Source organism: Phyllostomus hastatus, unplaced genomic scaffold (genome assembly GCF_019186645.2).
Source record: "Phyllostomus hastatus isolate PE091 unplaced genomic scaffold, TTU_PhHast_1.1 phas_contig_86, whole genome shotgun sequence".
NCBI classification, from domain to species: domain Eukaryota; kingdom Metazoa; phylum Chordata; class Mammalia; order Chiroptera; family Phyllostomidae; genus Phyllostomus; species Phyllostomus hastatus.
This window is the reverse complement of record NW_025333977.1, coordinates 32,512,704-32,540,392: the sequence shown is the minus strand read 5'-3', so window position 1 is coordinate 32,540,392 and position 27,689 is coordinate 32,512,704. Positions and strand designations below refer to the sequence as shown.

Sequence of the window (27,689 nt, the reverse complement as noted above, 5' to 3'; positions counted from 1 at the left end):
TAGCTCCCATATCAGCAACTCCACTTAGCCAGCAACTCCACTCTACTGAGTTTATTGGGTCTATAACTGGACAAAGTCACACGTGTACAAAATGAAGCTCACACTATCCCAAAGCAGAGTAGGGACTGAGGGCTAGGGATCCGTTACTAGCTGTTGGGGAGCTCTGAGGTGAGGGGCAGCCAACCCTCCCACTCGAGAGATGTGGCTACAAGGGAGGGGAGGAGAAGAAGCCCATCTGGCTTTGGTCACAGAACTCACAGCCTGGCACGGGGCCAGGGCAGATGGAAGGAGAAGCAGGAGTCCCAGAAACCACCCTGCCCAGGGAGCCCAGGGACAGCTCCACCAGTCCTGCTTGCCCTGTGGTTGGTCCAGACCTAGACTCAGGGGCTGGTGCAAAGGGAAGGCAGCAAAGCAGGAGGGAGGAGACACTTATGTGTGGTGGCCAGGGCACTTAGACCTGTGGAAGAGGGTGGGTGGGGAGGCGGGCTAGCTGCCATTAAGCAGCTAGCAGCGGGTCTCATAAATGCCGCTGCGGCCGATGTAGCGCACCCATTTGATGACATCATGGTCGCTGTAGTTCAGCTTCGGTTCAAACACCTTCAAGTAGCGCACCTTGAGGCCAGAGGGTGCGAATGGCACCTGGGCAAGGGAGAGCTCCGGTTAGAAATGTGGCCTTCCTGCCAGCCTCCCTCTTCATAGCCCTGCCCTACCTTCATCTCCACTACAGGCAACTGACTGATTGGGGTCTGAAAGAAGCCAATGGGGTAGTGAGGGGTCCTCTGAAAGATTACTAAAGAAGAAAGCATATCCAAGAGTAAACTAGCAATCACTTGGGTTTGAAGTCAGTCCCTACCTGTGACAACTTGTATCAATTTCTTTAATCTGCAGAAAGCAGCAACCAAATACCTGTCTTAGAACACATTATTCTGCTCAATATTATGGACTTAAAAAAATAAGGTGGAGAAAACTGTATGTTTAACATACAATTTGCACAAGGCAAAGTCAGCCAATTTTCCTGACTGTAAGTAAACTTTGTGTCTTACCTGGCATTCAAGCAACCTAAAATCTTCCAAAGAATTACCTTACAAGCCAAAAGAAGTCAAAGATTTTTGTTAATGTGAACAGCAATTTCTATTTAGAGGCGTGAAGGGGAAATGGATCTATGAATTAAAGTCACTTCCCCTCCATAGGGCTGTTTCTTCATCTGCAGGTAGTAAGCTATAGAGGTTGATCTGAATGATTTCTAAGATCTTTCCTAGCTAGCCTATCAGCTATGGCTCTAGGCCTCTCCTTTGCCATACCTCAAAGTTCATGGAAATGGGGGGTCGAGCCCACTTCTTCTTGTCATTGGTGGGCAGAAGCTCAATCTCTGCGCTGATCTGTGATTCCTTCATGCCTGCCATGCGCTTAATCCTGGGAACACAGGAGCAATGGGTGGTAGCTTGGAGGAATTTCAAGGGGGTGGGGAGAGAACCCAGGAGCTTGTGGGAGGTTCTAGGACAAGGAAATGTGGTGAGGACCTCGATAACTACTTGCTATGAAACCTTGGACCTGCTATTCTTTTAGCACTGTGGGCTGCAGTTTCTGCTTAGATATGTGGACATGCCATCCCTTACCCTGTTTCACTTCACAGACGTATTCCAAGGGCAAATGCGAAAACGTTAAAGCATCTTGATAAGTGTGTGCGTGCACCCGAGTACAAACACATGCACACTCATGCAGGTATAGAAGGTGAGAGCAGGCAGAGGCTCCTGGAAGCAAACAGGCAGTTCCCCCACAAAAAACACATACGCACTCCGAGGATGAAAGGTAAAAGTGAACAAGAGGGTACACCAAGGCTTCTTGAGCCCTGCTGTGGCCTCATGAAGGAAGGACTCACTTCCACACGATGGCGTTCTCACTGGCCTTGTATTTGGCCTTCCCCTTCATGCAGATCACCTGCACCCCGCTTGTGTTCAATGGGGTTGGGATCCTCACCTAGAAGTGACACACCTGTCAGGGCGCTCTGTCAGGCCCTGGTATCAACTGCCTTTATTTCTGAAGACAAGTACTTATTCCTCCCCAAGTCCCTTGTCCTTACCTCAATCTTCTGTGCCAGTAGTGAGGGCTTGAAGTTGGACTTAATGACCACCTTGACCTCAAGCTTGGTACGCCCCACTTCCCGCACTAGTGGGATCACCCGGAAAGGAAGGATGATGTCCTTGGTGGTGCGATACCTTTAGGAGTGGAGAGCAAGTTTAGCATAGCAGAGCCTGTCCTCCTCCCTCTTCCCACTTTCTGCCCTTGCCTCCTCACACCCCAGTGGCACCTCATGAGCTCAAACTCCCCATCTGGTGGGATGAAGCTGATACTGCGTTCAGAGTCAAACTTGCTGAGTCGCACACACTGGTGGAAGGTGCAGTCATCAATGGCGATTGATTGCTTCCCGCTATAAGAAGGGGCAGAAAGTCTCATTGATACAGGAGAGTGGCAGGACCAAAGCACGCTAGGAGGCTACCCTACCCACAAAGGTGCCAGAGCCTGTGTGAGGCTTCCACTATACACTATCAAAAGCTGCCAGGATGCAGCTTTGACTTAGGAGCCCGTGTCCCAGAGTTAGAGATGAGTGGGAGCTCTGCTGCTTGGGACTCAGAGGTTTCAAGCACAATGGGCAGAGGCCCTACATATATACAGAAGTGCCTTGGTCCTGGGGACCAAACAAAGGGGTTTAGTCTCTGAGTAAGATGAGGACAATCCCCTCATCTTAAGTACAGATGTCGGGAGTGACCAGCCAAGCACACTCTTGGGAAAACAGAGTTTGCACTACCTCAGAAATGATGTCCGGGGGGAGTCTGTGCTTCACCAAGGCCCCCCTCAGACCTCCAAGGTCCACCCTCTCCCACCAACTCCCGTGCCTCAGACACCTCTTGCTTGTTTCATCAGCTGTGCCTTTGCCCTGCTTCTCAATGACAATCTTGTCATTCATCCCAAACTTGCACTCAGGCATGCCACTCAGGTAGCTCTTCATTACCACCCGGCCCGACACATGGGCGCTCAGCACCTGCCCTGGTGATGAAGAGACAATGGAAAAGCTGAGACAGGACCAGGACATTGCCCCAGTCCCCCTCCAGCTTCATCACAAGAGAGCTCTCACCCTGTGGGGACATGAGGAGGTTCACACTCTCCAGCACATCCAGGAAGAGCTCGTTCCGACGATACTTGATGCCCTCCCGCCGCCAACCAATCTGCCCAGTCACCTGGCTGGTGATCTGGGATTGCTCTTCTTTTGTCTTCATGGAAATAGAGAGAAACAACAATGGCTTCACTCCTCCCCACTTTTAATCATCCTTTCTCTATCCCCACTCAATCCTCATCCCTCTTTCCTTCTAGTCTCCACCTAGGAACCCATCTGTCTTCAGAAGCTACTTAGGGCAAGGCCTGAGAAAAGGGATCAAAACTATAAGGGAAGATGAGGGAAAACCTTACCTGATGCTGGAGGTCACAGGGCCAATATGGAGCCCACAGGAAGCAGCAGGGGAGCACAGACAGGAAGAGGCAGGCAGAAAAGAAAAAGGAGAAGGCTATGAGCCCTGGATCCCGGAAAAGAGTCCAACCTCTCTCCCTCTGAGGAACCCAGGTCTCCAGAGCAACCTCCTCTCCTCCTTCCCCCAGTGCAGAAGGAAACTGCTTGATCTGTTTTCCCAGTAACAGAGAGATGCTGAGTCAGTTGCTCCTAAGCTGGGAGAGGACCACACAAGGGAACACAGGCCTGCAGTCATGGCAGAAAGACTGGGCTGGCACTTCCTGTCAGAGGCAGGCTCATAATTCAGCTGGGACAAGACTCGGGAACTAGCTGGGATGAAGGGAGACTGGGCTCCACCCTGACTATGGCTGTCTAATTCAAATACCTGGCTCTTGATGCCCTGCTGAGTAATGAAGGTTTTCAGCGCGCCTGTCTCTGAGTTCTGTGGATAGCCAAAGTCCAGGATCTCTGCAAAAAGAAGGGAACCATCAGCCTCTGGGAAATGCTGAAGGCTCCGTCATTCCCATCTCTTCTTGGCCTAGACATGCCTAGCCAGCACAGCTCCAAAAGAGTGTGGGATCATCTGCAGCAAAGTCTTCTAGCCTTGTAGTATATACTCTGGGATTTATGCTTCAGAAGAAAATAAAGTGTCGGATTTATTTTTTTTCAGATAGAGAAAATCAGCAGAAGAGTCACATGGCCATGGGTGAGAGGTCAAGAAGCCTTTAGCCTTAGAAAACAGAGAGATGTTGGGAAGGGGGAATGACTCTGCTCACTTAAATCATGCCGGCTACCGAGGAACAGAGATAACAGTATGCAGAGCACCTGAGGGGCCTATACTACACCTTCCTCCAGGCTGAGGCAGGTGTCAGATGGAAAGCTGGGAGTAGAGTCAGTGAACTAAGGCCCAAACCACAAAGGTAAGAGGGTGAGTAGTGCTTACTGCAGGAGGCCCAGCTGCTAAATCCCAGTCAGGTTCCTAACCCCCTGAAAGACCTCCATTCACTAACCCTATTTCTGTGTTTCACTTCAGAGTAACCTTTAGATCTGAATTTGGACTGCTGTTCTTAGGGCTCAAAAGACCAGATAGTCAGGAAAGAAAGTTCAGAAGGTACTGGAGCCTCAGACCTGCTCCCACCTCCAGGTCAAGCCCCATCAGGTCCCCACCCTCGGGCCCACCACTCCACCAGCCTCACCATCCAGCAGCTCATATATGAGCACAAAATTGTTCTTGATGTTCTCCTCGCTGATCTTGCCAAAGTAGGCAGCCATTACATCACACATCTTATAGAGGAATTCAAACACCATGGCAGCATTGACATTCTGCTTGGTGACAGCTGCCAGCCAGATGTTGGACCGCTTAACATGGAAGAAACTGGTGCGAGCAATGTTGGTGACGGGGCTGCGCACCTGCTGCCGGGCGTGGATAACATTGACCCGAAAGGCGTCCACTGCATTCCTCCTGAGGGAAAAAGGGGGACAGGGACCGCTCAGCACCCAGGCAAACCTCACTCTACAAGGATCAGCCGCAGTTGCTAACAGCACCCACACTTCACTGCTGAAGTCTGACGCATATTCTAAAGCTCAATGACAGGAAGACAGATGTAATCTGAATAAAGTGAGGTTCGTCAGGTTTAGGGAGATATGTTCCTGACTCCCAGTCTGACACCAATTTCCCAGCTGCCACTTCTCTAGCTTCTCAGTGAGCTCTAGGCCCCCATGAGAAAGAGACCCCCCTTCTTCTGTACTTGTCCCGCCAGTGGGGAAGGCTGGATCCCCTAGAAGTTAGACAAAGCCAGTGTGACTTCAGAGAACGCTCTAATCTGCTAAGGGAGAAGCACCAAGGGGCCATGGAGCAGGGCCACCCACTTTTGTCCAGAATCCAATTACAGGGCAAGCTCAGGTAATGAAAAAGGATGAAGAAAACAAGGATGGGGGGGCAGGACCCCCCACCCACCTGTGCCTGGGCAGCAGCTTGACAGGCCGCTTACCTATTGCTACGGCAGCCAATGAGATGGGATGAGAGAAATGACGCCAGCAAGAGGAGGAGAGTGACAGCAACGAGAGAGAGGGTTAGACACAACACACTGGGGTAGGCAGCACACACCCTGAGGCAGAAGCAGACAAGGCACAGGCAAGGGGTAGAGAGCACAGCAAGGCATGCAAGACAGTGTATGCCCTGACTCCGGCTTAACCAGGTCCATGCAGGGCCACAGCAGGGTGCAGATGGGTGTAGCCAGTGAGGCCCTGGTAAGCAGGTGTTTCCACAACTCTAGCTCATGCCCCACCACCAGCCAATGGATAGCCAGCCACAAAGGCCACATTGGCCCACTACCCTGGGAGCCAAGAGCCAATGAGTTGGTGCACTGCAGCAAGCCCATTCTATGATTGTCTGTCTCAAGATCTTAGAGAAAGAAAAACAGAGCAGCAGGAACCAGAGGAGCTGAATCTCATTAGAGCTGCTGAGGCTAGGATGTGTCCCCTTGGCCAGGAAAGAACAGTGGTATGCAGGGTGGGGCAGAATGAGAAGCAGGGACTCCTTGTTAAGGTCTGAGGAACCCAGAATAAGAAGCTATTCTGATAGGCCAGAAAGGGCAGCATGGCTTCTGACCTTCTGCCTTTCCCTCAGTGACTCAGGCAGTGCCTCAGTGCTCATAATCTCTCCTCCAGGAATGGCCCAGGGGAACTGAAAATAGCTGAGTCAGCAGCTTGCCTCCTTCTGAGAAAGGGAATGGAAGAGGATTTGGCAGCCTGGAGAGGTTTTCAAAAGAATCCAGTGAAGACTCTCACCCTGAGAATGGCTTTTTGACAGCAAGACTTAGATGGATTAGTACCTCCAGCCTGGTCACTAACTCCACCCAGAAGACAGATCTCCCTCCTCCTCAAAAGTGGAATCAACCTGCCCAGGCAAAAGCACTCATCTTTAGCAACCAGGTGTGTCACTAGAGATAGGAAAGGCCAGAGTTCTGACTGTAAGGGCCACAGCAGTCCAGAGGTCCCACCTGGGAGCCAGCACTACCAGACCTCATGGGAACCAGGCTGTATTTGCTTAACTTCCATGATGCAGCAGCGCATGGGGGTAGGGATGGTCCAACTCAAGGGTCTGATAGGAACAGACCTAGTTCTGCATGCTGGGAAAGAGGGATGGGAAGGTTGGGGACACAGCTGGCTCAGCCAGGGGACTCACCCGATGTCATCTCGGTAGACCCGGGAGATGAGCACCTCCCCCTTGTGATTATAGATGAATAAGCCTCCAATCATGGCGGCAGCTTAGTCTTCGCGGCCCATTGCTCTGAGAACAGACCTAGGACAGGCAGAGGCAGGGTAAGGGAAGGTCTCAGAACTCATGCCAACGTCCCCTGTGGGGCTGTGCAGGTCACAATCTGGGCTTTTTTCCTGAGTCAACCTTTTAGCAAGGGATCCTGCAGCCCTTGCAAGCACGCCCCTCCCCTTAGCCAGGGTCCAGTTCCTGTTTGTCTCACACTGGAATGGATAAAGACACAGTGAGGGACTTAGGCCCAGGATTCTAAGGCCATTTGACCCTCCCTTTTCCGAGACTGGGCCCAGAGAGTAGCCCCCTCCCCCTCTTCCCAGAGCTGAGCTCAGCAAAGATCCTTTTAGGCCCCTTCCGGTGCCGATTGTCACTCAGGCTCTCACCAGTGAGTCACTATGAAGGACTGCCTGGGGCTGCAAAAAAGGCATGGCGGCAGGAATTATTCCAGTGGGTTCAGCTCTGGAGCCCCTAGGGACAGCTTTAGGAGCACCCAGTCTCAGACTCTCCTACTCTTCTGAAAAGGAGGCAGGGTCTGAATCTCTGGCTCTCTAATTCACAGAAGTCTAAACATTCCAGGAAAGAGTGTGCAGGGTTGGGGGAGGAGGAAAGAAGGCCTTATGCCCTGACATGAATCCAGAAGTGTGGCTCCTACCTCTCCCAGGCAGTCAGATAAGCAGGCAAAAGAGCAGAGCAGAAAGGCCCCAGCCCTAGCAGACTACACTTAAAGGACCTAGGCTGCTTAGTACTTAGTTATTTTTGACCACCTTGCTTTCAAAAAGGGAGGCTCCCTCTCAGCTCCAAAGTCCAATAAAAATTAGGGGAGGTGGTAGTGAGGCGGGGAGGTAGGGTGCAGGTACATAAAATTAAGAGACTCTTAGCAGAAGTTCTGTGATTCCAGACACAACACTTCTGGCCTAAGTGCCTACAAGTGAGGGGCAGGATGCCTGAATTATCCGTATTATTTGGGTCAAATAAACATAGACTGTTTGCAAGGGCAAAAGGGTTAATTTAGTTCTAGATCTCCTGGATTAGCCCTGGTATTAATTTCACAGGAGATAATTTAGCCGACTTTTCTAAACTGTAAAATAAAGTCTATTACTGTAGCCATCAACATGTATCTCCCCGACTCAGTAAAGAGGTCTCTGAAGGTGGTGGACACATCCCACCCCTCAGTCACAAAGAGGCTGGTAAGGGGAAAGGCAAAATGGAGGTAGAGCCCTGGGCAAAGAACCAAGTTCACAGGTATCAAGTGGTAGGGAGCTCTGGCACCAGAGAAGCAGAGGTGGGGGCCCAGAACAGGAATGGAATATTTACTTAAGGGAACAAACCGACAGCAACAGCCAGGCAGTATATTCAAGTGAGCCCACGGCAGCAATGGGGCTGGGTGGGGGCACCTGGGGGAAAATGTTTCAGTGTGGCAAAGGTCAGGGCTTAGAAGAGGAAAAAAAGCAGGGGGACCTGACCGTGGCGAATAAGGGAATGCTGGGAAGACGCACAACGGGGTGGTGGGCATTTGCCCTGGGGTGGAAAACATCGCGGAAAAAGATGGTTCCACGGGGTGTGGGGCTGTCACAGGAATGAGGCATAAGAGCCTTGGGGTGTCATTCAACTGGGAGGAAGGGGCAGGAGGCTTGACACAGTCCGAGGAGGCAGCACAAGCGGGTGTCACTGTCCTAGCAGATAGGGAGATTGTCCTTGCATTGACGGGAAGGCACCGACTGGCAGGGGTGTTGTCACTATTCCTGGGACGGGGGCGCCGCGCGGCGTCCCAGCTCTGGGAAGATTCCAGTAGGTTTCCCTCTCAAGGGAAGCGCCGGGCGGGTCAGGTGGAGGGCACCGCTCCTTTCCCGTCTGCAACCGCGCCCCGGGCGTTCCCACCCGCCGTCAGCTACCTCCGGGATCTGAAAGCCGAGGCCACTCACGGGGGTAGGCAGCTTTTCGCGTACGCAGTGCAGGGAAGAGCAAAACTGCAGTTGGGCAGGCGCCCACCCTCACTCCGTAAGTCCAGATCCTGAGCTCACCTGGTGTCCGCGGCCCCCAAATCCGCCGGACCGGCCACTCTCCAGATCCCAAGATGTCCGCCCGCCCCCTGCTCCAGCCCGCTGCCTCTGCTTTCACTGCAGTGCCCCGGCTCCGCCCCGGCCTCAGCTGCGCGTGCGCGTGCGCGTCCGTCTCCCGCGCACACTACAAATCCCGTCAGGACCTCGGGGTTCTCGCTTAAATTTTAAGCTCTCTAGGTTTAGCAAAACTACAACTACCGACTGCCTTCGACAACTTCGTAAGGAGGAGTAGGAATGGCCTTAACCAGCCCCACCGTAAATTCACGTCCCAGACTACTCCACGCCACTCATTTCCCCCACTGAGCATTCTGGGAATTGTAGTCTCCACAGTCCCTCCTGTTCCTATTTCAGTGTCTGTCCCCACCCCCCACCCCCCACCCCCCACCCCCCACCCCCCGCACACCCCCGCCCCCCACCTCGTGAACCTGAAGGGGATTAGTGCCTTTGGAAGTCCATCTGTTAAGTCTTGAGTCGCTATAGCACTTTAGTGTCTCCAGAGTCCGAGGATTGGCTGTTCTCACTTTCTACATAAAATAGGACTTGTAGAAGTGTTTGTGCTGAATTTACTGCTTTGTAACATCACCTCATTCTCCCAAGGTGTTTTCCCCCCTTCCGTCATATATTTGTGCCAGGCACGAGCCTTTTCTCCAGGCATCAAGACCCCAAGGAAAGGGATAGGGGAGTGAGGAGGAAAATATTTGGAAGAAACTAGCAAATGCTTTTCAAGAATATGTCTGTGTTCTACATCAGCTATACCTACATGACTGTCAGCTCCTCAAGGTCAGAATCTGTAGTAACAGGTAGATATGTTGCTTAGAAAACCTTTGGTGAGTTGAATTTAATTGGACATGGGATTTGAAAAATCCTGTCTGAACAGAGTTAATCTTTTCAGGACCTGAAGAAAATCTTCTGACTCTTCTCTTTCTATGACGAGAGATACCCTGATGCTCTCTCTAGTTAGGGCTGAGCACATCATGGGAAGAAGGAAGGGCAAGAAAGGGCAAACCTGGTTGCAAGCCTTGCTGTCCCTAGCATCCTCTTGCTGGAAAGCCAAAATGGGGCAGAATGAAGATTTGCCCTCTTTTATTCAAACCGTGGTCATAGCCTGAAGCTGTAAGTGACTGAACACAGGCACTTCTGATCCTTGAACCAGCACACAAGGCTTCACTCCTACCTTTCCCAAAGCTTTGTCTTCAATAAATACCCTAAATCCATATCAATTTAGAGACGCTGATGATAATAATAATAATAATAGCTACCATTTATTGAGCACCTATTCTACCATGTGCCAGGCACTGTGCTAGGCACTTTTCGTACAATATCTAATTTAAATCCTCACAACAACCCTGTGAGGTAGGTATTATTATCATAATTTTATGTATGAGGGAACCGAGGCTCAGAGAGATTCAATAACTCTCCTATCACACAACCAAAAAGTAGTAGAGCTGGGGTTCAAACCCAGAAGAACCTGATTCCAAATCCCATGCTCCTGTGAACTAGAATAGAGGCAGAGAGAGGGAGAAGGGCCAAATTCAAGAAAGATTGTTAGAGTGGAATGGATATGAACTGCTAAATAGTAAGATATGGGAAGGAGGGTAAGCCCATAAATGTTTCTAGCTGGTGAGACTATGTAGATTGTGAAGGTAGCTAGGAGTGGAATTCAAGAGATGGGGGAGATGAATTGAGTCCATATGGACATGTCCATGGACATGTCCAGTGGGTAATAAAAACGCAGATCTAAGGATTGGAGGGATGTTGAAGATGGAGATACATATTTGAGACTCACCAGCATATCATAGTCAGTTAAGGACATCCAGATGGATGACACCACTTGATGAGTAAATAGGGAAGAGAAATGGACAGAAGACAGAACACTGGGAGCACCAACACTGAAGGCATGAGCAATAGTGGAAGAATTCTCAGGAAAGTCGGGCATGGCAGAATCTGAGAAGAGAAGTACAGGAGGCAGCTCTGTAGTGGTGGCTAGAGGAAGCCACGATGGGGGTTGGGAGCAAACCAGAGCTGCCAGAAGGCAGGCAAGACTGAGTCAGAATTCCAACACAGCCATCACTTACCAAAACCCCCAGAAAGTATTTGTTAAATGAATGAGTGCCAAAATGCCCCCACGTTGGTTTGCCCAAAGCCTGGAATTTAGCACATCTCACTCTTGACAGACCAGTTCTGAAAACTAGGAAGCCTCAGTGAACCAGAAAATTTATAGAAGAGGCTTAAAGAGAATGTCATGATTTGTTTAAACTAGAAAATAAGGTTGAAAAAGAAAAGCCTGGCACTCTATCTGGAAGTCCCAGAAGTGCCCCTGCCCAACCATACTCTGGGCATCGCAGTGACTGTGAAAACAGGAAGTGTGTGTGTGGCAGGGGGCAGGTGAGAACAGCCTGTCAGTTGTCCGGGGAGTCCTCTGCTGAGCCCAGCTTATGGGCCCTATCCAGGGAGGAAGATGATGGGGACATATTGGGGAGGCCTGAGAGCTGTGAGGAAGGGGAGAAAGGGCAGAGGTAAGTCAGGGGACCAGCCCCACAACCTAGGAGACTGGGAGAGAGGGGCCAGCCCTCTGGGCAGGGACCAGCCCTGAGGCTTAAGTGGATTTGCATAGGCAACTTTGTGTGTGTGTGTGTGTGTGTGTGTGTGTGTGTGTGCGCATGTGTGTGAAAGAGAAAGAGAGCATGCACACACTCTGGAAAGGTGGGCAATCTCTCTCATATATGGGTAAGAGGCTGGGACCCTCCCCAGAAGCCTAGTGGCTCAACATGATGAAGTGTGGGTGTGGGGGCTAAATATCCTTGGGACGCCCTCAGGGGCTGCTGAAGCAGGGTTTCTGGTCTCCTCGGTGGCTGGGCCTCCCCTCGTTTGGGGCTCACAGAAAGTCAAACAGCCCGAAATTCTTGGCTGCTCCAGGCCCAAGGAAAATTGGGGGAGGAAAAAAAAGAAAGAAAAGAAACGTTTCAGGCCCAGAGGTGAGATGAGCCTGCTGGTTAGTAGGGTTAGGGGTCTGAAGGAACCAGGATACAACTTCAGGCAAGGGGTGGTAGTGGTGGGGGGGCAGAGGGTGGGGTTTGGGAGGGGGATGGGGTAGAGCAGAGATGCTTCCTGGAAGCCACTAGATCAGGCAACTAAGGCTCCCACTGCACTTCTGGTAAGGGCTCAGCACAGGCAGGGATAGCATGGATAGTTACTCAAGGTGACCACAGCTGTAGGGTGCAAGCAGCAGGCAAAGGACAATTAGGAGGGACAGATGAAGCAATTTTGTGTGTGTGTGTGTTAGTATTGTGGGTGAAGGTCAAGAGACTGGCATACATGCTTGAGGAGATGAGGTTTAACAGTGGGATGGTGTAGCCAAATGAATGGTGAAAAGGAACTGAGATGGGGAAAAGGTGGAGATGAATGGCTGAGCAGGTCCTCAAGGGCACGCCGGGGGTCAGTTCCTCAAGCGTATGCACGGGTTAATGGAGTACAAAGCAGCACCAGCAAGTCCAGTCCCAGGGACGCAAAGGATCCCTGGGAAGTCCTGTGCAGCTATTAGTGCGCGGAGGGACAAGCTGGGGCTGGTGGCAGGTTAGGGGCTGCAGCAGCGATGGGCACCCAGCCCTTGCTGAGCCCAGGGAGCAGTTAGCGCACCTAGATTTAGTTCCGTTTATTTCCCTTTCAGGTACCAGACAAAGTAAAAAAGACTGGACGTCTGTAGAGAGGGACGCAGCCAGCCAGGTTAGGGGTGGGGAGGAAGTGGGGAAGGGGCCCTGCTCACATCACATCCACAAAGAACTCACTGGGGTTTCCCATGGCCATGCGGAAGGACTGTCTGCTGGCGGTCAGTTCGGGGGGCACCGAGGCCAGGTCACGGCCTGGAGGGGCTCCCGGGGGTCCCATGGCTGCGGGCGGTGGGGGCATCATCAACATGGGGGGGCCGTAGAGAGGGGGCACGCCAGGGGGGCCATAGCTCGGGTGCGTGTGATGGCTGCGCAGGCTGCTGGCCAGCGAGTGGTGGCTGCGGTGGCTGTGCTCGCTGGCGGCGGGCCCTGAGCGCTCACTGGGCGCCCGCTCGCGTGGCCCCCGCAGGCTGCTCCGGGTGGTGTGGTCCGACTCGCTGCCGCTGCCGCCTGACTTCGAGTCCCCGGCCTTCGGGTCCTTCTCCTTCCTCCGGTCGCTGCCGCTACGGTTGGAGCCACTGCTCCGGCTGCCTGTTGGGGACAGGCAGGGACCGGGTAGGGGATGCTCAAGAGCTAGCGGGAGAAGCCTGGGGCTCCCCTGCGGTCCCCCCTCCACCTTACCTTCACTGTGCTGACTGCTGGCGCTGCCCCCGCCGTAGCTGTACCCCAGCTCCGGGAAGCCTGGATGCGGGTTGTAGGGGTGCGGGGGCGGTGGGTACTGGTAAGGGAAAGCCATGGGCCAAGGGGCGGCCCCCGGGTGCGGCAAAGGGGCCAGTGTGTCCTGGTCAGAGGCTCCGCTGGAGCCATCGTGATCGTGGAGGGACAGGTTGGCCATGTCTGTGGAGGGCAGGAGAGGGCCGGATGTTGGGACTCCCCCCACACCCGTACCCCAATGTCAGGAGAGAGGTCCCAGCTTAGGTTGGGTGGGTGCATTTAAGATGACAGCGACAGCAGTGGTAGTTTCCCACCAGAAGGGGAGGAGGCATAGGCCAGAGATCTCTCGCTCCTTCAGACTCCCTCCGCCATGCAGCAGAAATGGTAGAGAGGGAGCCCCTGCAGAGACAGCCCCAGGGAAACCCTTCTCAGGGAAGCCCCTGAGGGAGGCACCACTTCCCAGCTTTAATGCCAAATCTGACCCCAAACTCCAGATCCCATGGAAAGCTCCTGCCAAGCCTTTGGCAGTGACTCCTCCTTCCTCAGTTGACTGGAAGGGGCAAAACTCATTCAGCAATCTCCTCTGAGCCTCTATTTCAGGGGTGTCAAACTCATTTTCACTGGGGGCCACATCAGCCTTGAAGTTGCCTTCAAAGGGCCGAATGTAATTTTAGGACTGTGTAAATGTAACTACTCCTTAACTAGGGGCAAGGAGTTTGGCTCTGCCGCTGGGTAGAAACAAGGTACCGGGCAGGACAAAACAAGGTGGAGGGCCGGGTTTGGCCCACAGGCCTTGTGTTTGCCACCTCTGACTTAGAGGGTAAAAAGGCAGGGGAATGTCGCCTGCTGAAATACCAGACCACCAGCAGGCACTGCATACCTGCAATTCATTAGGCACAGTACAAGCACTCTATCTCATGCAAATGTTACCAACACCTGATGAAGAAGGTGTTTGTTAGGCACATTTTTTTCCAAATGAGCTAAGTGCGGTCCACAGACCGCCTGATCAGCCTGAGGTCAACCCAAACACTAGCCAGAAAAAAATCTAAAAGTTGCTTATTTTTTTTACATTTCCCAATGAGGTTATTAATAATGAGTAAGTAGCAGTTTGGGGAAATTTAGGTGAAATTTTGCCCTCACCTCTCACCTAACACTAAAAAATATACCCATTAAAAGCCAGAATGAAGCCCTGGCTGGCATAGCTCAGTGGATTGAGTGCAGGCTGGGAACCAAAGTGTCCCAGGTTCAATTCCCAGCCAGGGTACATTCCTGGGTTGCAGGCCAGAACCCCCAGCAACCACACATTGATGTCTCTCTCTTTTTCTCTCTCTCTCTTCCTCCCTCCCCCACCTCCCTCTCTAAAAATAAATAAAATCTTTAAAAAAAAATACAAGCCAGAATGAACATAGGGTCTTTCAGAGCCTCCCCATGTAGAAGGCAACTGGCCTGAATCAATTTTCTGGAGCTGCCGGGGTGGGGAGGGCCCAGACAGAGAATAACTTAGGTGCCTCCTCTGTGCTCGTCACCCCATCCCCAGCCAGGCCTGGTGCTTCACAGCACTTGTTTCAGTGTATTAACATCACTTCTTTCATGACTCTGCTTCCCCCAGTTAGTCGTGTACCACCCGTTAAGGGCAAGGATGCCCCTACCAATGCTGGCACTGCCTGGGAGGGAGTATCAGGGGCCACTAGGACCAGTGACCTGTCTGGAACACCCTTTGCTCACACCCCATCTGTACCAGGTCCCAGAGCTCTCAGAGAGAGCTACAAGTGCCGTAGGGGCCAGCTGCCAGATACAGACTGAGTCCTTTGTTCCAAGCCCTTAAGTAAGCTAGCCCAACCTTCCAGAGGAGAAGAGATAAGGAGAGGGGGCTCTGAAGGGGTAAAGCAGCCAGTGAAGCCTGCCAGCCAAGCCATGAACTTGTCAAGGTCAGCAGCTAGCATGGAGGGTGGTGGGAAGCAGGGGCCTGCCTTGGCTCTTGCTCAAAGAGCTGATGGCTATTTCAGCCTCCAGGCTGTTGTCCCAAGGGGAGTGACTCTGGGCTCCTGGGGCTATGCAGGTCCTCAGCTCTTCCCTTTGAACCTGCCACACTCCCAGCTTAGGAGACCTCAGCCAGTGAGAAGGAAAAGGCCTGTTCTGTGAGCATTTCCCTAAGCTGGGCCTCTGGTGGCCTTGGTCCATGGGTAGAAGATCCAGGAGGCCCCAGGGATGGAACAATGTCTCTTGAGCAAAAGCCACAGCTGTTCCGAAAAATTTTATGTGTCCCTGGAAATGTGGGGGCAGGGCTAAGGATGACAATAACCACATTTGACTGAACCTAAGAAACCACTAATGTAAGATGCACTCAATTTCAAAGACACTGAAATGTGAAAAAAAGAGTTCATCTTAGAATCAATTAGATATACGAATAATGGACAACTTTTTCAGGGCACTTGCTGTGGGTCAAACACGATGCTAAAAGCATTATATACATTGTATCATCCTCAAAACAGCTCTATGAGTTAGATTCTATTACCTCCATCTTACAGATCAACAAATTGAGGCACCAAGAAGCTGTGTCACTTACTCATGTTCCCCCACTAAGGGTGGAGCTAGAATTTGAACTTGGAACTATTTAACTCAAAAACCGTGTTGCATCTATCACTACTTCATGGGACCACAATGGAGCTGCTGAGGGCCAGGGACCCACCCTCCACCAGGACCTGTGCTCTGCGAAAGAGCCTTTCTAGTCCCTAGAATCTAATCTGAAGCATTTTAAGAATTAGTTTTTGGACTTCAGCCAGTACCACAGGGCTGAGAGAAGGTCCCCTCAGGCAGGGGTGGCTGCTGGGGGAGAGTTTCAGCTATCCTGTTTCGAAGACTCCCCTTCCCGAGGGCTGTCCTTAGGTTCAGAAAGAGAAGGGGGGTGGGGTTCCATGTAGATCTCTGTTGCTTAATAACCCTCATTGGCTCTGAACTCTTTAAGGATCAAGTCCAACTTCTCAGTATGGCTAGCAGAGTCCTCTACAACCTGGCCCTGGCAGCTTCTCTAGCTCTATCTTGAGGCAGAGCCCCCCAAAAAGGGGTCTGAGAAAGCTGTGGACCTGGGGCCTTGGGCCAGTCCTAGGTCCTGCCCTGACAGAACCGGTTTGATGCTGGGAGGCTGTGCAGGGGCCAAGGACAGGAACTCTAGCTTTGCTGAGACAATGTTTCTGTAACATCACACACTGGTCAGCCCTGGATGGTGGGAAGAACAAGGGCTCTGGGGCCAGAAAGACCTGGACCCATGGCCTAGCCCTTCTGCTTCCAGCTGTGAGACCCAGAGTGGGCTACATAACTTCTACATATCTCAGTTTCCTCATCTGAAAACAGAAAAAATAATCCATCTCCCTGAGGGTGAGAGGAGGTTGTGAGGACTGAGTGATAGAGTGAGATGATGCTTTAAAAACAGTCAGCATGGTGCCGGGCACAGAACACACACTTAGGAAATGCCAGCCCTTCCAGGGGGATGCAGGCAGGTGGAGAAACTGAACGGGGCTTAGCTTCCACCACAGGACACTTAGGCCTTGAGCTGGGACCCCAGCTCTGCTGGCCCCTCCTCTGCGTTCCCTGTTTGCTGCCACATCCCTGGGCACCACCCCACTCCCACCCAGGAGACAGGGCAAGGAGACAGGAAGGCACATACTGCCGCAAAGGTCGCCGAAGATGTAGTAGCACTGCTCAGAGAAGGTGATCTTGTTGACCGTGTGGCGGATGAAGCCGGCTTTCAGCAGGTTGCTGGCATACTTGCGGGCCTCTCGCCGGTCGGTGAAGCCTTCCACGTTTTGGTACAGCCAGTCTACCACATCTGAGCCTGGGGGCAAGGCCGCCATTTGATCGGGAAGCCCACCTGACTGGGGTCAACTGGCCTCACAGAGGCCACGAGGCTGGGCCTGGTTCCAGCCTAAGGGAGTTCTTGGGCCCCCAGCCTGTCCTGCGCCCTCACTGCCCACCCCCTCCTTCGTCCTGTCCCACCATGGGGACCTCTCACCAATGAACGCGTTGGGGATAGTGATCTTGAGCCACATGCGGTCTCGGACCTCCAGGCCTGATTCAGGGGAGGCCATGGCTTTCACGATGGCGGCCATGTCACTGTGGATGGACAGGTGGAAGTCGTCTAGGCCTGGGGGTGAGAGGCAGAAAGGGACCGTGGGTTAGGCAGGCAGGAGTTTGCACTCCAGCCCTACCACCTAATAAACACGGACCGGTGCTGGGCAAGTTACCGACTTCTCGGACACTCAGTTTCCCTGTCTGTAAAAATAGGGACTTTAACATCTGTTTGACAAAAATGTTTGATGAGAGTTAAATAATGTAAATGAAGGTGCTTAGTATAATGCAAAGTGTGTGTTATAATAAAAATGGCATTGCCTGCTTAGTTTATGTCACACACTGACCAATGCATCACTTTATATCCTCCCATTAAACCCCCAGGAACCCAGCAAAGTGCACATCATCAGTCCCATTTACAAGAGGAAACTGAGGCCCACTGGGTGCTCACTACTGGTTCAGAAGCAAACACTGTTCAGTGAGGGTCAGGTGTCCACCGAGGGAGGGTGCAGTGCTAGGTGTCTGGAATGAGCTGAGTCCCCTCTCCGACCCCTCTGACTTTCAAGCAAGAGTCTCCACATGGGCCGTCATCAGTCCCTCTCACCTGGGCCTGTCTGCTGGGGCCAGGGGACAGGGCTGGACACTCACGTTCTGTATCAGGGATGGAACTGGTGATGGAGGAGCTGGTGGAGGTGATGGTGCTCAGGGAGGGGCTCATGCCGTAGGCAGGGAAGGTGCCAGTCATGGCTGCAGTGTGGGAGACCCAGGCCGCAGGGTCAATGGGCCTGATGGGCTCGCCTGTAAGGGAGGATGAGAGTTTGGGGCTGCCCACCCTGCCCAGTGCTGGGTCAGCAGGGTAGGTGTGAGGGTTCAGGGCAACACAGAAGGCAGGAGAGACAGGGCTCACGTATGCCAGGCACCAGTTTAGGGCCAAGTCCCCCATCCACTTACTCCTGGGCAGTGTGAAGCAACCACGTGGACTTGGGTCCCAGCACTTGGCTACAGTCAGGGTGATGGGCCTGAAAGCAAGAGTGTCCCTAGTGAGGGTAGGTTGTGTGAAGGCCAGACGGGGCCCCTCGCCTGTGAGCCAGAGTGCCGGCCCCGCCTCTGCAGTGCCCCATCCCATCCATACCCCGGTTTGTGCACAATCTCCCGCAGTACCCGGACCGCGTCATCATTACTCATGTTCTCAAAGTTGATCTCGTTTACCTGGGAAAGAGGACCAGGAGTGGGGTAAGCAGCTGTGCAGGGGCAGGGGTTAGGGCAGCTTGGTGGATCGGGGGGTCTTCCCCCACCAAGAAGGGGCCTCTGAATAGAGTAGGAAGAATGTGAGGGTACAGAGGGTACATCTCCCCAACTCCCTATCCACACCACCAGCCACGATGGACAATGGTACCTGTAACAGCATATCTCCTGGCTCGATGCGTCCGTCGGCAGCCACGGCCCCGCCCTTCATGATAGAGCCAATGTAGATCCCTCCATCACCGCGCTCATTGCTTTGGCCCACAATGGAGATGCCCAAGAAGTTATACTTTTCTACATGGAGTAATAAGACCTTAAGTGGGGAGAGAGGTTGCTACCCAAATTCTGAGCCCCTTATTAGAGAGAGTGGAAAGGGACAGAAACTAGCATTTATGGAACTGGAATCAGGCGCTGTGTTCAGCATGTTCAAACAGGCTTTGTTTAATCCTTACTGGATGTGAGGCAGGGATTCTCAGTCCCACTTTACAGAGTAGACGCTGAGGTTCAGAGAGTTTGAGTGACTTCTCTAAGCCATTAAGTGGCAAAACCAGTATTCAAACTCAGATTTAAATTTCAAAGTTGGGGCTTTTTTCACTATACCCAGCTATCTCCTAAAAAAATGTACTTAGGGCAGAAATCATACAGTAAGAATGCAAATCACAAATCACTTCCTCCAAAGCCTTCCCTGATGCCTTTCTCTGCTTCCATAGCTCTCTGTGCTTCTCTCTATAAGAGTCATGATTGTGAGATACTGAAATAATCAGTTTATGTTTATGAAAGAGAACTCCTTGAGGGCAGGGAACATATCTTAGGCCTCTTTCAACTCCTTGGGTCTGCCCAGTGTCTGGCACACAGTAGGCCCTTGAGAGTGTGGTTTCACCAGACTCACCCATGTTGAGAGTCACGGTGATGATGTTGAGTGACATGGTGGAGTCCGTGATGCTGCTGAAGGACGAGGACTGAAACAGACAGAGACTCTGAGCAGCAGGCAGGGGTGGCAGGAACTCACTGCTCCCCACTAGCTCCCCCACAAGGTGAGCCCACAGCACCAACTCTCTTCTAAGGTTCTAAACACTGACCCAAGGGGAGGGGATCTGAGGAAGCACAAGCCCTGGCCCTGACTCACCCACCCCTAGTATCCCAGGCCCCATACCCGCTCGATCCGGGAAACCTTCTGCTTCCGCCGTCGCCGCTTGTGTCTTCTCATCAGGCGCGAGGCGCTGCTCTGCTCTGTAGAGCTGCTGAACCTGCGGGGCCCACAGTCGTTCCCCACCAGGCTGGCCTAGCCCTGCCCCATAAGAGGCACTGCAGGGCCTGGGTCCCCAGCACAAAGTCCACCTCCCTCCCAGTATCCTCAGGGTTCAGGGTTCCTCAGGGCTCACCTGCCCCACAGTGCCCATGAAACCAAAGCCCCACCTGCTGGTGGAGTCGTCCTCCTCCGAATCAAAGAAGCTGGTGGTCTCCAACTCGCTGCTCATGAGGGTGGACGAGCTGTCATAACCCCCTGGCTCTCGCCGCCTCTCCCCCTTTGCAGTTCCATTTAGCCGGGCTGCTGCAGGGGATGGAGGCAGCTGGGGTCATAGCATGCAGTGCAGGAGGGGAGGGAGGAGAGAGGCACAGGCCAGGAGCTACCCTGGGGCCAGTGCTCAAGAAGTTGGGCAAAGAGGTGGGCAGTTGAGGAGAAGCTGTGGGGAGGGCATGGGGGTGGGGAAGGCGTAGACGCACTGTGCTCTGGGCCATCCCTTCGGCGCGGCCGTTCCCGTTGGGCAGACACCAAGGAGTCCGTCTCTGTGTCATTGTCTAGGTTCTCCTGGCTTCCCCCTCCAGCATGAGGGCTGCAGGAAAGAGGGGACTTGGTGGGAGAGGGGGTAGGCTGGGGGCTCCCTCCCCCAGCCCTGGACTGAACTGACGTGGCCCTCCCCCACGGGCCCTTCCCACTCTCAGGTCACACTCACTGGAAGGAGGGGGGCCGGGAGTCCCCAATGCCTCCTGTTCGCTCCATGGGTGGTGGCAGCTCGGATGGGTTATCAGCACAGAAGGGCGCTGGCTCTGGGTGTGCGCCCTCAGCTGACACCAGCTGATGGGGAGGAAGGAGGTAGGTAATGTGGCACCAGGGCGCCTGGGAGAAGTACGGCAGGCGCCTGGGAGAAGTACGGCAGTTGGCGTCTGGCAGAGGATGAAGACTTGGGGAGAATGAAGCAGGGGGCATGGAAGGAGAAGAGACAGGGTCATGCAGGGACAGCAGGCCCACTGCCAGGTTGTAGGGTGGCAGGGAAGCATGGGTTGATAACGTGGAATGGGGACAGAGAACAAGGGTCCAAGGCAGAGGTCAGCAGGTGACAGAGGGGAACCTGAGGTAAAGTGCCGCAGAGGTCATAGGAGACGATTTTTGTCTGCAATGTATGTTTCTGCATCTGCCTTTGCCCTTTTGCACCACCCCCACACTTTTTTTAAATTAAAGCTTTATTTATTTATTTTTAGAGAGAGGGGAAGGGAGAAAGAGGGAGAAACGTCAATGTGTGGTTGCCTCTCAAGTGCCTCCCACTGGGAACCTGGACCACAACCCAGGCACGTGCCCTGACTGGGAATGGAACCGACAATGCTTTGGTTTGCAGGCCAGCCCCTCAGTCCACTGAGCCACACCAGCCAGGGCCCACGCCCACACTTTTCACCAAGACTTTAGAATCTTGGGTAGATTCAGATATCGAAGCATAAAACCATGAGCTACAATCTTAGCCATGGCTTTCCTCCGTCCAGCCCACTGTAGGAACGTGAGCAGAGGGAGGGCTGAGGAAGGATCCTTACCCAGGACACCACCCGGCCATTGAAGCAGGGCAGCTTGGCATTGTCGTCCGAGATCTCCTCCTTCACCACTCTGCAGGGGAAGAGGGAGTGTCATGAGCTTTCTGGGGCAGAAATGGAGGTGTCTTTATAACCCCAACTCTCAGGGACTCCACCTAAACTGGGAATCAAACCCCCAGCCCAAGCCTGTCCAATGGGACCAGGGGTCGGGGGGACCCAGCTGCCTTCCTGGGGTGTCCTCTCAGTCATCAGGTGACTGCGAACTACTCCTGACAAATCAATGTCCCCCTTGAGTACAGCCACTCCCTAGAATCTTAAGAGCGCTTTACTCATCCCCAATGAGGCTCTCCTGGGTGAGACTTTTTCTTTCCCTCTGACCCTAAACTAGGAAAAAGCACACCCGCATTACTATTCTTCCCTTCTCAGTTGGGAATCCTGACATTCTTCTAGGAGGTGTGGATGAGGAATTTAAGGAAATTAGGAAAGAAAGGGGAGAAGGCATTTACGGAACATCCTCCACTGCCATCATGATAATAGCAATTGCTCTCATTTACTGAGCAAGTACTATGGGCCAAGCACTAAACGAACACTTTACTTATAACTTTTCATTTAATGCAGCAATGCTGTAAGAGAGATACAGGTGGGGAAGTTAAGGCTCAGTAGGTTCAGAAATTCACACCAGTAATAAGTGAAGCTCTGGAATTTGAATCCTTGTCAGCCTGACTTCAAAGCCTTTATTTCCACCAATTATACTATCTTATCTCCTTACGGTTATAATATATAATCTTCCATCAGCCCCACTGTATGGACAATATGATCCTCATTTTATGAATAAAGAACTGAGAAACATTCAGTAACCTGTTTGAAGTCACAGAGCTAGAAAATTAAGTCAGAGCTGGGACTCAACTCCAAGGTTGTTTGACTCCCAGACCCATACTCTTTCCATGGTATTTCACATTCTTTCCTGCACAATGACAGAGGTGATATGGGTCTGTGGAGGGCAGGGTGGAGAAGACAGTGATGTGGGTCAGGGAGGTGGGAGGAGGTTACAGGCCCGCAGTGAGGCAAGGAGTCAGATCATGACTACAGTTTGGGGCCAATGAAAGAAACAGGAGAAGCTGGAGGACCCCAAGGCTGCATCGAACACCCAGCAGTACAGAGCTGGAAAGACATGATTAGGGGCAAGAGGAAGACACATGACCGGAGTTGTGAGCAGACAGGGAAGACAGCAAGGAGGCTGGGAAGCCCAGTTCTCTCTGTTCTTAAAGAGCTTCTGCCCGGAGCTGGGAACGTGCTTGGCTCCTTGTGATGTTCACATTCTTGGACTCACAGCCAAGTTCGAAGGCCGAGCCTACCCCCTTCCTCCCATTCAGCTCTGGCTCTTCTACCATTTCCAACCCCACTGCAACCCCAAGAAAGCAGCTCAAATCATCCTGTTCAGGGCCATCATGGCAGAAAGCCTGGAGACAGAACAGATTGGAAAGAAGGGACAGAGAGGGAGGTAGCTCAGACCTATCAGCCAGTCTGGCTATGGGGTCCCTAAAGCTTGCAGCCCCCTCTGGGAGCTGTGGCTCAAAGGAAAAGTGGGTATGTGGGCCACACGGCAGGGACTCTGTGACCTGCTTTACAGAGGGTCTCCCTATGGTGGGAAACTGCTGCGGAGTCCCCACAACCCCCTCCCCTAGCAGGCCCCACCACACAGCTCCAGCCACAGATGTTTCCTCTCTTTCTGGGGGTCACTGACAGGTCGCCAAGGCTTTGCTGACTCACAACGATCAGCTGATCTTTGGCAGCCTTGGGGGACCTCAGACAGGCCCCTACCCCCCACAGTGGAGTTAAATGGCTCGGGGTTCCATTGCACACGCACGCGTGCGCGCGCGCACACACACACACACACACACACACACACACATACCCCTAATGCAGTCAGTCAAATCTGGGTTCAAATTCCAATTCTGCTACTCATTAGCCCTCCCATCTTAGAGAAGTTTAACTTCCCCAAGCCTTTGTCTCACACTGGTAAATGGGATGTGTACATGCCTGGCACGGTCCAGGCATACAATAAAAGCTAGTTTCTAACTTTGTCAATGTTTAGCAGGATCCATACTCCCTTTCTAACTAGGTGTATGGGCAGGGACCAAACAAATCTGCTCGTCATTCATTGTTCATGCAATTAAAAAGCCTTTGCTGGGAGTCCAATGAATTTTAAGTCCTGTGCTTGCCATTGTATGAACATCAGGAAGCTTCAGACCTGGAGCCTGCCTGGTTCTCAGAGGCTACCGTCCAGTGGACAGTTCGCATAAGCATACTGTGTGTGGGAAGTGGTTAGAGCAGTGAGACCAGCAGAGGTGTTCACTGGACAGACATCTGCTGAGTGCTACTTAGGTACCAGCAGGTCCTGGCTAGGAGCAAGGTAGGTATACAGATAAATAGAATAAAGTACCATAACTTTAAAAGCTCAACCCAGGCGACAGGAGAATTTGGACATGGAAAGGCCAGGGGAAGAAGCGTACTCCAGGCAGAAGGCCCAGAGACAGGACACTGTGTGACATGGAGCAGGGGGCGACATAATTAGTGGCCCCACTTCCCATGGTATCCCCTCCAATGGCTCAAGGCCACTCTAGCAACGGGTACCTTCTTCTATCCACTATCTTCTCAGTGCTAAATAAGCTTATTCTTCCTCCATTTCCCAAATAATTTAAGAGGGTTGGGCCTACCCTGAACATGACAAATACTTCTGGAGACCAGATGGGAGGTGGGGAGTCCTCAGGCTTCACAAGCCAGTACCAAAGAGGGTGAGCATGCAGAGAATGGAGAGATAGCAGCCCTCCTCCCCTGACCCACTTTCCCGTCTGTCAGCAGGGGTCACTGGCCTCTGCCTGACCCTCCCCTCACGGGGCTGGGGTAAGTGGCAGCCCTATCTCTCTACAGTTTGCCAAGGCTCAGCATCTCCCTCAGAGAGGATGCATCTGTAAAATGGGGATAATAATATTACCTACAGTTGTGTGATTCCAGCCTTAGACTTTGGAGCCAGATTCCTAATGCTGAATTGAGCTCTGCTACTAACCGGCCAGGCTCTGTGAGCTTGGGCCAGTTACTTCAGGTTCCTGTGCTCTAGTTTCCTCATCTGTAAACTGGGCGTATGTATTACTAACTGATTTATAGGATTGTTAAGAGGAATTAAATGAGTAAAAATTTGAAAAGCACTTAGATCAGTGCCTGGTACACTATAAGAAGTGCCATAAAAAGAGTTTGTTAAATAAATGTATAAACACACACATACACATTCCTCTATTCCTCTGCAATTAGTCCTCTGTGATAACCCTACCAGGTCTGCTCATTAATCCTTCTGGGGATAAAACCAAAACCAACCTCCTCCACTTCATTTTTAGCATTGTTCTCAACCCTGTTAAAATGGCCTACTCTGATACTTTGCAAAGGATGTTTCAAGTACTGGTGATGTATGCAAGATGTGTTCAGGAGTTACCTGAATGAACATGGTTTAATTCAATAGTTAATATTTATTTTTAATATATCACAGAAAGAAATAGAAAACAGAAAATCAGATGGGTGATTTCATACTACTGATTTGGTCAAGCTAAGAAAGAGTGGGTGGACTGACATTGAATTTAAATAACAATATTAAGTCAACAGTGAGTGGATGTGATGGGGGCCTTCCTGTGACTGCAGTTAGGACTGGCTTGACAGCAGCCTGGGGAGAGTGGCAGCCGGCCTTAGGGTAACCCTAGGGCACTGGACTCCAGCTGACTTGCCCCAAGCCCATACCAGTATCTGGTTTTCTCCTAACTCTGTTCTTCTCTTACCACCACCCCCTGCAGATGGATTCACCCCTCCTCAGATTCTTCCAGTCAGGGGTGTCTGTCTCTAAACCAAGGCTAGACAATGATTATACACCAGGAACCGCCCCCGCCCCCCCACACCCGCTCCAGGGTAAGTGTAACAACAAAAACAAGAAGAGTTAGAAGCACTTTCACACATATGAGCTCTTGGGCTCATCAAACCCTGAGTTCCAGGGGGGAAAAGTGACAGCAAAACATGCCAGGCAGAGGAGAGAGAAGCCGCTTGCTTCTCAGGGCCAGGAGAGCTGGGGTCATGGGAGAGAAGCCAGACTGATGAACACTGCCGGGAGAAGACTGTCTTCCCTCACTCAGCCTTGGCTCCAGAGAGTAGTGCAGGCCTCAGGCTAGGGCCAGAGAGGCTGCCTTCAGGCCTGGAGGGCCGGGGAAGGCCTTCCCCACAGGCCTCCAGGCCCAGCGCCCAGTTAGTGTGGGGGCCTCCTCCTCCCCCAGTCCCCTAGGAGTTGGGGGGTGGTGTGAAGGGATGGCCAGGCTCCCCCTCCCAGGCCAGCTGCTACAGAACCTTTCAGCTCCAACATTCCATCCCTTCTTAAAGGGGAAGTCCTTGCTCCCAAACTGCCTGTCCAAGGCCCCACAGCTGGGCGGAGAAGAAGACCCGGCCAGGAAGGGAAGATGAACACCAAGAGACTTCCAGATCCTCCCATTCAGGCTCTGAAGCCCTTTCCAAGGCCACCATCTGGAGGGAAAGGGCCCCAATTCCGAGAGGAAATCAGCACCTGGGCTAGTGGGGACTCCTCTTTAGGGGCCAGGTACTCTGCTCCTTTGACAACATCCCACACACCCCACAAGAAAAGGGGGAGCGGCTAAATAAACATCAGGTCTGCAGGCCTTAGCATACAGCCTGGCGCCGGAGCACCCCTAGCTTCCCCCTCCCCTCAGTTCAAAGTCCCACAGCACAGCCCTGAGATGCCCGGTACTCCAAATATGGCTCGGAGTTGTGGAGCTGAAAAGATGGAGAAGGAGAAGGCCGAGTGCCAAACACCCCAAGTCTGTGCTAAAAGGTGGCTCCTTGGGCAGGAGGGTGGGGGTCTCCGCTCTGGAACTGGGTGGAGGGCGGGGGTGTGTGTCTGTCGGTGCGGGCCGCTGGTCTCTGAGAGGTAAGGGGGCTTCCTGGGCTGGTAGTCTGATTGCTCATGGGGAGTTGGACGTCCCCCTAAACTGGAGGGGGGCGGGGGCAAAGTACCCACAAGAGCGAAAGGAGAGTCCCTAGAGAGGCTGGAACTTCGGCATCTGAAAAAAAAAACTAAGGGGAGCCCAATGGCCGAGTGGCTCCCTAGAATCCAGAGCAGGGCTAGAAGCCAGTGTGGCAAGGGGAATGCAAATTGGCCGAGTGGCCGCTAGAAGCCGGAGGGGCAGGGGTCTCCCGGAGGCGAGGTGGGGGCCATCCTCACCCGAAATCGTCGTCCATAGACTTGAAGAAGAACTTATAGCTGGGTCGCTGCAGAACGCCCTTAAAGTCCGCCAAGGTGACGCGTTCGGCGGGCAGGGGCAGCTTCACCAGGTACGGCGTCTCCTGCCCATCCAGGTGGTAGATGATCTTGGTCTCGCCCATGGCTCCGGCCTTGGGCCCGGCGGCCGGGCCGGGCCTCTCCCGCGGCAGCGGCGCTCGGCGCGGCCCAGTGGCTCAGCCCAGCTCCGCGGCCAGCCACGGCGCCAGCTCCCTTGTTCTCCGGCCGCTCCCGGGTCCCAGCGCCGCCTATCGCCGCCGCGGCCGCCGCTTCCGCTCCCTACTCTGCTAGATCGGCTAGCGACGGCGACTCTTCCGGTGGCCGTGGCCCTCCAGGGTCTGGGCTGCGGCCGGACCCGCTCCCCTCCTCGGGCCCCGGCGCGGCCCCGCCCCGGCGCGGCCCCGCCTCCCAGGCCGTCGTGGAGCCAGGCTGGCCTCGGAGCAGATGGCCTGGCCCTCAGCCGGGCCCCGCGGACACCCCGCCCACCCGCCCGGCGGCACTTGCCCCGTCCTGCGTTCCGGTTCCAGTCCCGCTGGGAGCTTGGTAGCCGTCGCCTAGGTCCCCAGAGAGGGAAGGGCCGACGTCACCAGGATGACCGTATTGCTGGACTCTTCAAGGCCCAGGCTCAGGACCCAGGGGGATCGGCTGCTCCTCTGCAGATGGGAGGTGTGTAATGCAGAGGTCGCTTTGGTCCCCAGAGGTGGGTGGGTGGCGGTTCTGACATGTATCACTGGGGGAAAGTAACCTCGACATGCCCCTTAGGGTCTGTTAAGAAACATAGCTGCTGTCATTGAGTCTACCAAATGGAGCTCCTTGAGGACAGAACAGGCTCTAGTGTTGATTCCTTCTTACAACCTTAGTACCTAGGTGCAAAGCCATGGTTTAACAAATGGACTGAATGCAGAATGAGTGCATGAATGATGGGCTTATGACTGGGGCAGGAAGTCTCAAACCAGAACTGGGTATAATCGGTTCCTAACAGAACTCCTCACATCTTCGCTTTTAAATTTAATTTTTTAAAAAATTGAGTTTTAGAGAGAGAGGAAGTGGCGGCGGGGGGGCGGGGAGAAAGAGAGACTAAGAGAATCTGTTGTGCCAC

The 27,689-nt window shown here is 53.0% G+C and overlaps 2 protein-coding genes across 5 annotated transcripts; both read right to left on the bottom strand.

Moving 5' to 3' along the window:
• Nucleotides 1-36: 36 nt before the first annotated feature.
• AP2M1 (adaptor related protein complex 2 subunit mu 1) lies at nt 37-8,945 on the bottom strand. Its single transcript, XM_045851957.1, has 12 exons — nt 8,798-8,945; nt 6,690-6,806; nt 4,699-4,964; nt 3,888-3,970; nt 3,466-3,471; nt 3,134-3,269; nt 2,904-3,045; nt 2,309-2,428; nt 2,081-2,216; nt 1,880-1,977; nt 1,302-1,413; nt 37-639 (listed from the first exon to the last, which is right to left on the bottom strand). Exons 2-12 carry the CDS (start codon nt 6,761-6,763, stop codon nt 505-507), a joined length of 1,308 nt encoding a protein of 435 aa, XP_045707913.1. The 5' UTR covers nt 6,764-6,806; nt 8,798-8,945; the 3' UTR covers nt 37-504.
• Nucleotides 8,946-10,067: 1,122 nt separating this feature from the next.
• Nucleotides 10,068-26,988, bottom strand: DVL3 (dishevelled segment polarity protein 3). 4 transcript variants are annotated; one of them, XM_045851474.1, is made up of 16 exons: nt 26,534-26,988; nt 21,268-21,337; nt 20,418-20,539; nt 20,188-20,297; nt 19,879-20,014; nt 19,616-19,709; nt 19,352-19,421; nt 18,617-18,756; nt 18,353-18,429; nt 18,172-18,239; nt 17,869-18,018; nt 17,165-17,296; nt 16,820-16,987; nt 13,123-13,338; nt 12,622-13,032; nt 10,068-11,743 (listed from the first exon to the last, which is right to left on the bottom strand). In XM_045851474.1, the coding sequence occupies exons 1-16, from the start codon at nt 26,692-26,694 to the stop codon at nt 11,712-11,714; spliced, it is 2,157 nt and encodes a 718-aa protein (XP_045707430.1). In that variant the 5' UTR covers nt 26,695-26,988; the 3' UTR covers nt 10,068-11,711. The 4 variants fall into 4 exon arrangements, with proteins under 4 accessions (XP_045707430.1, XP_045707431.1, XP_045707434.1 ...); XM_045851475.1 differs by having other exon boundaries at nt 19,879-20,011; XM_045851478.1 differs by having other exon boundaries at nt 10,068-13,032; nt 19,879-20,011.
• Nucleotides 26,989-27,689: the final 701 nt, after the last annotated feature.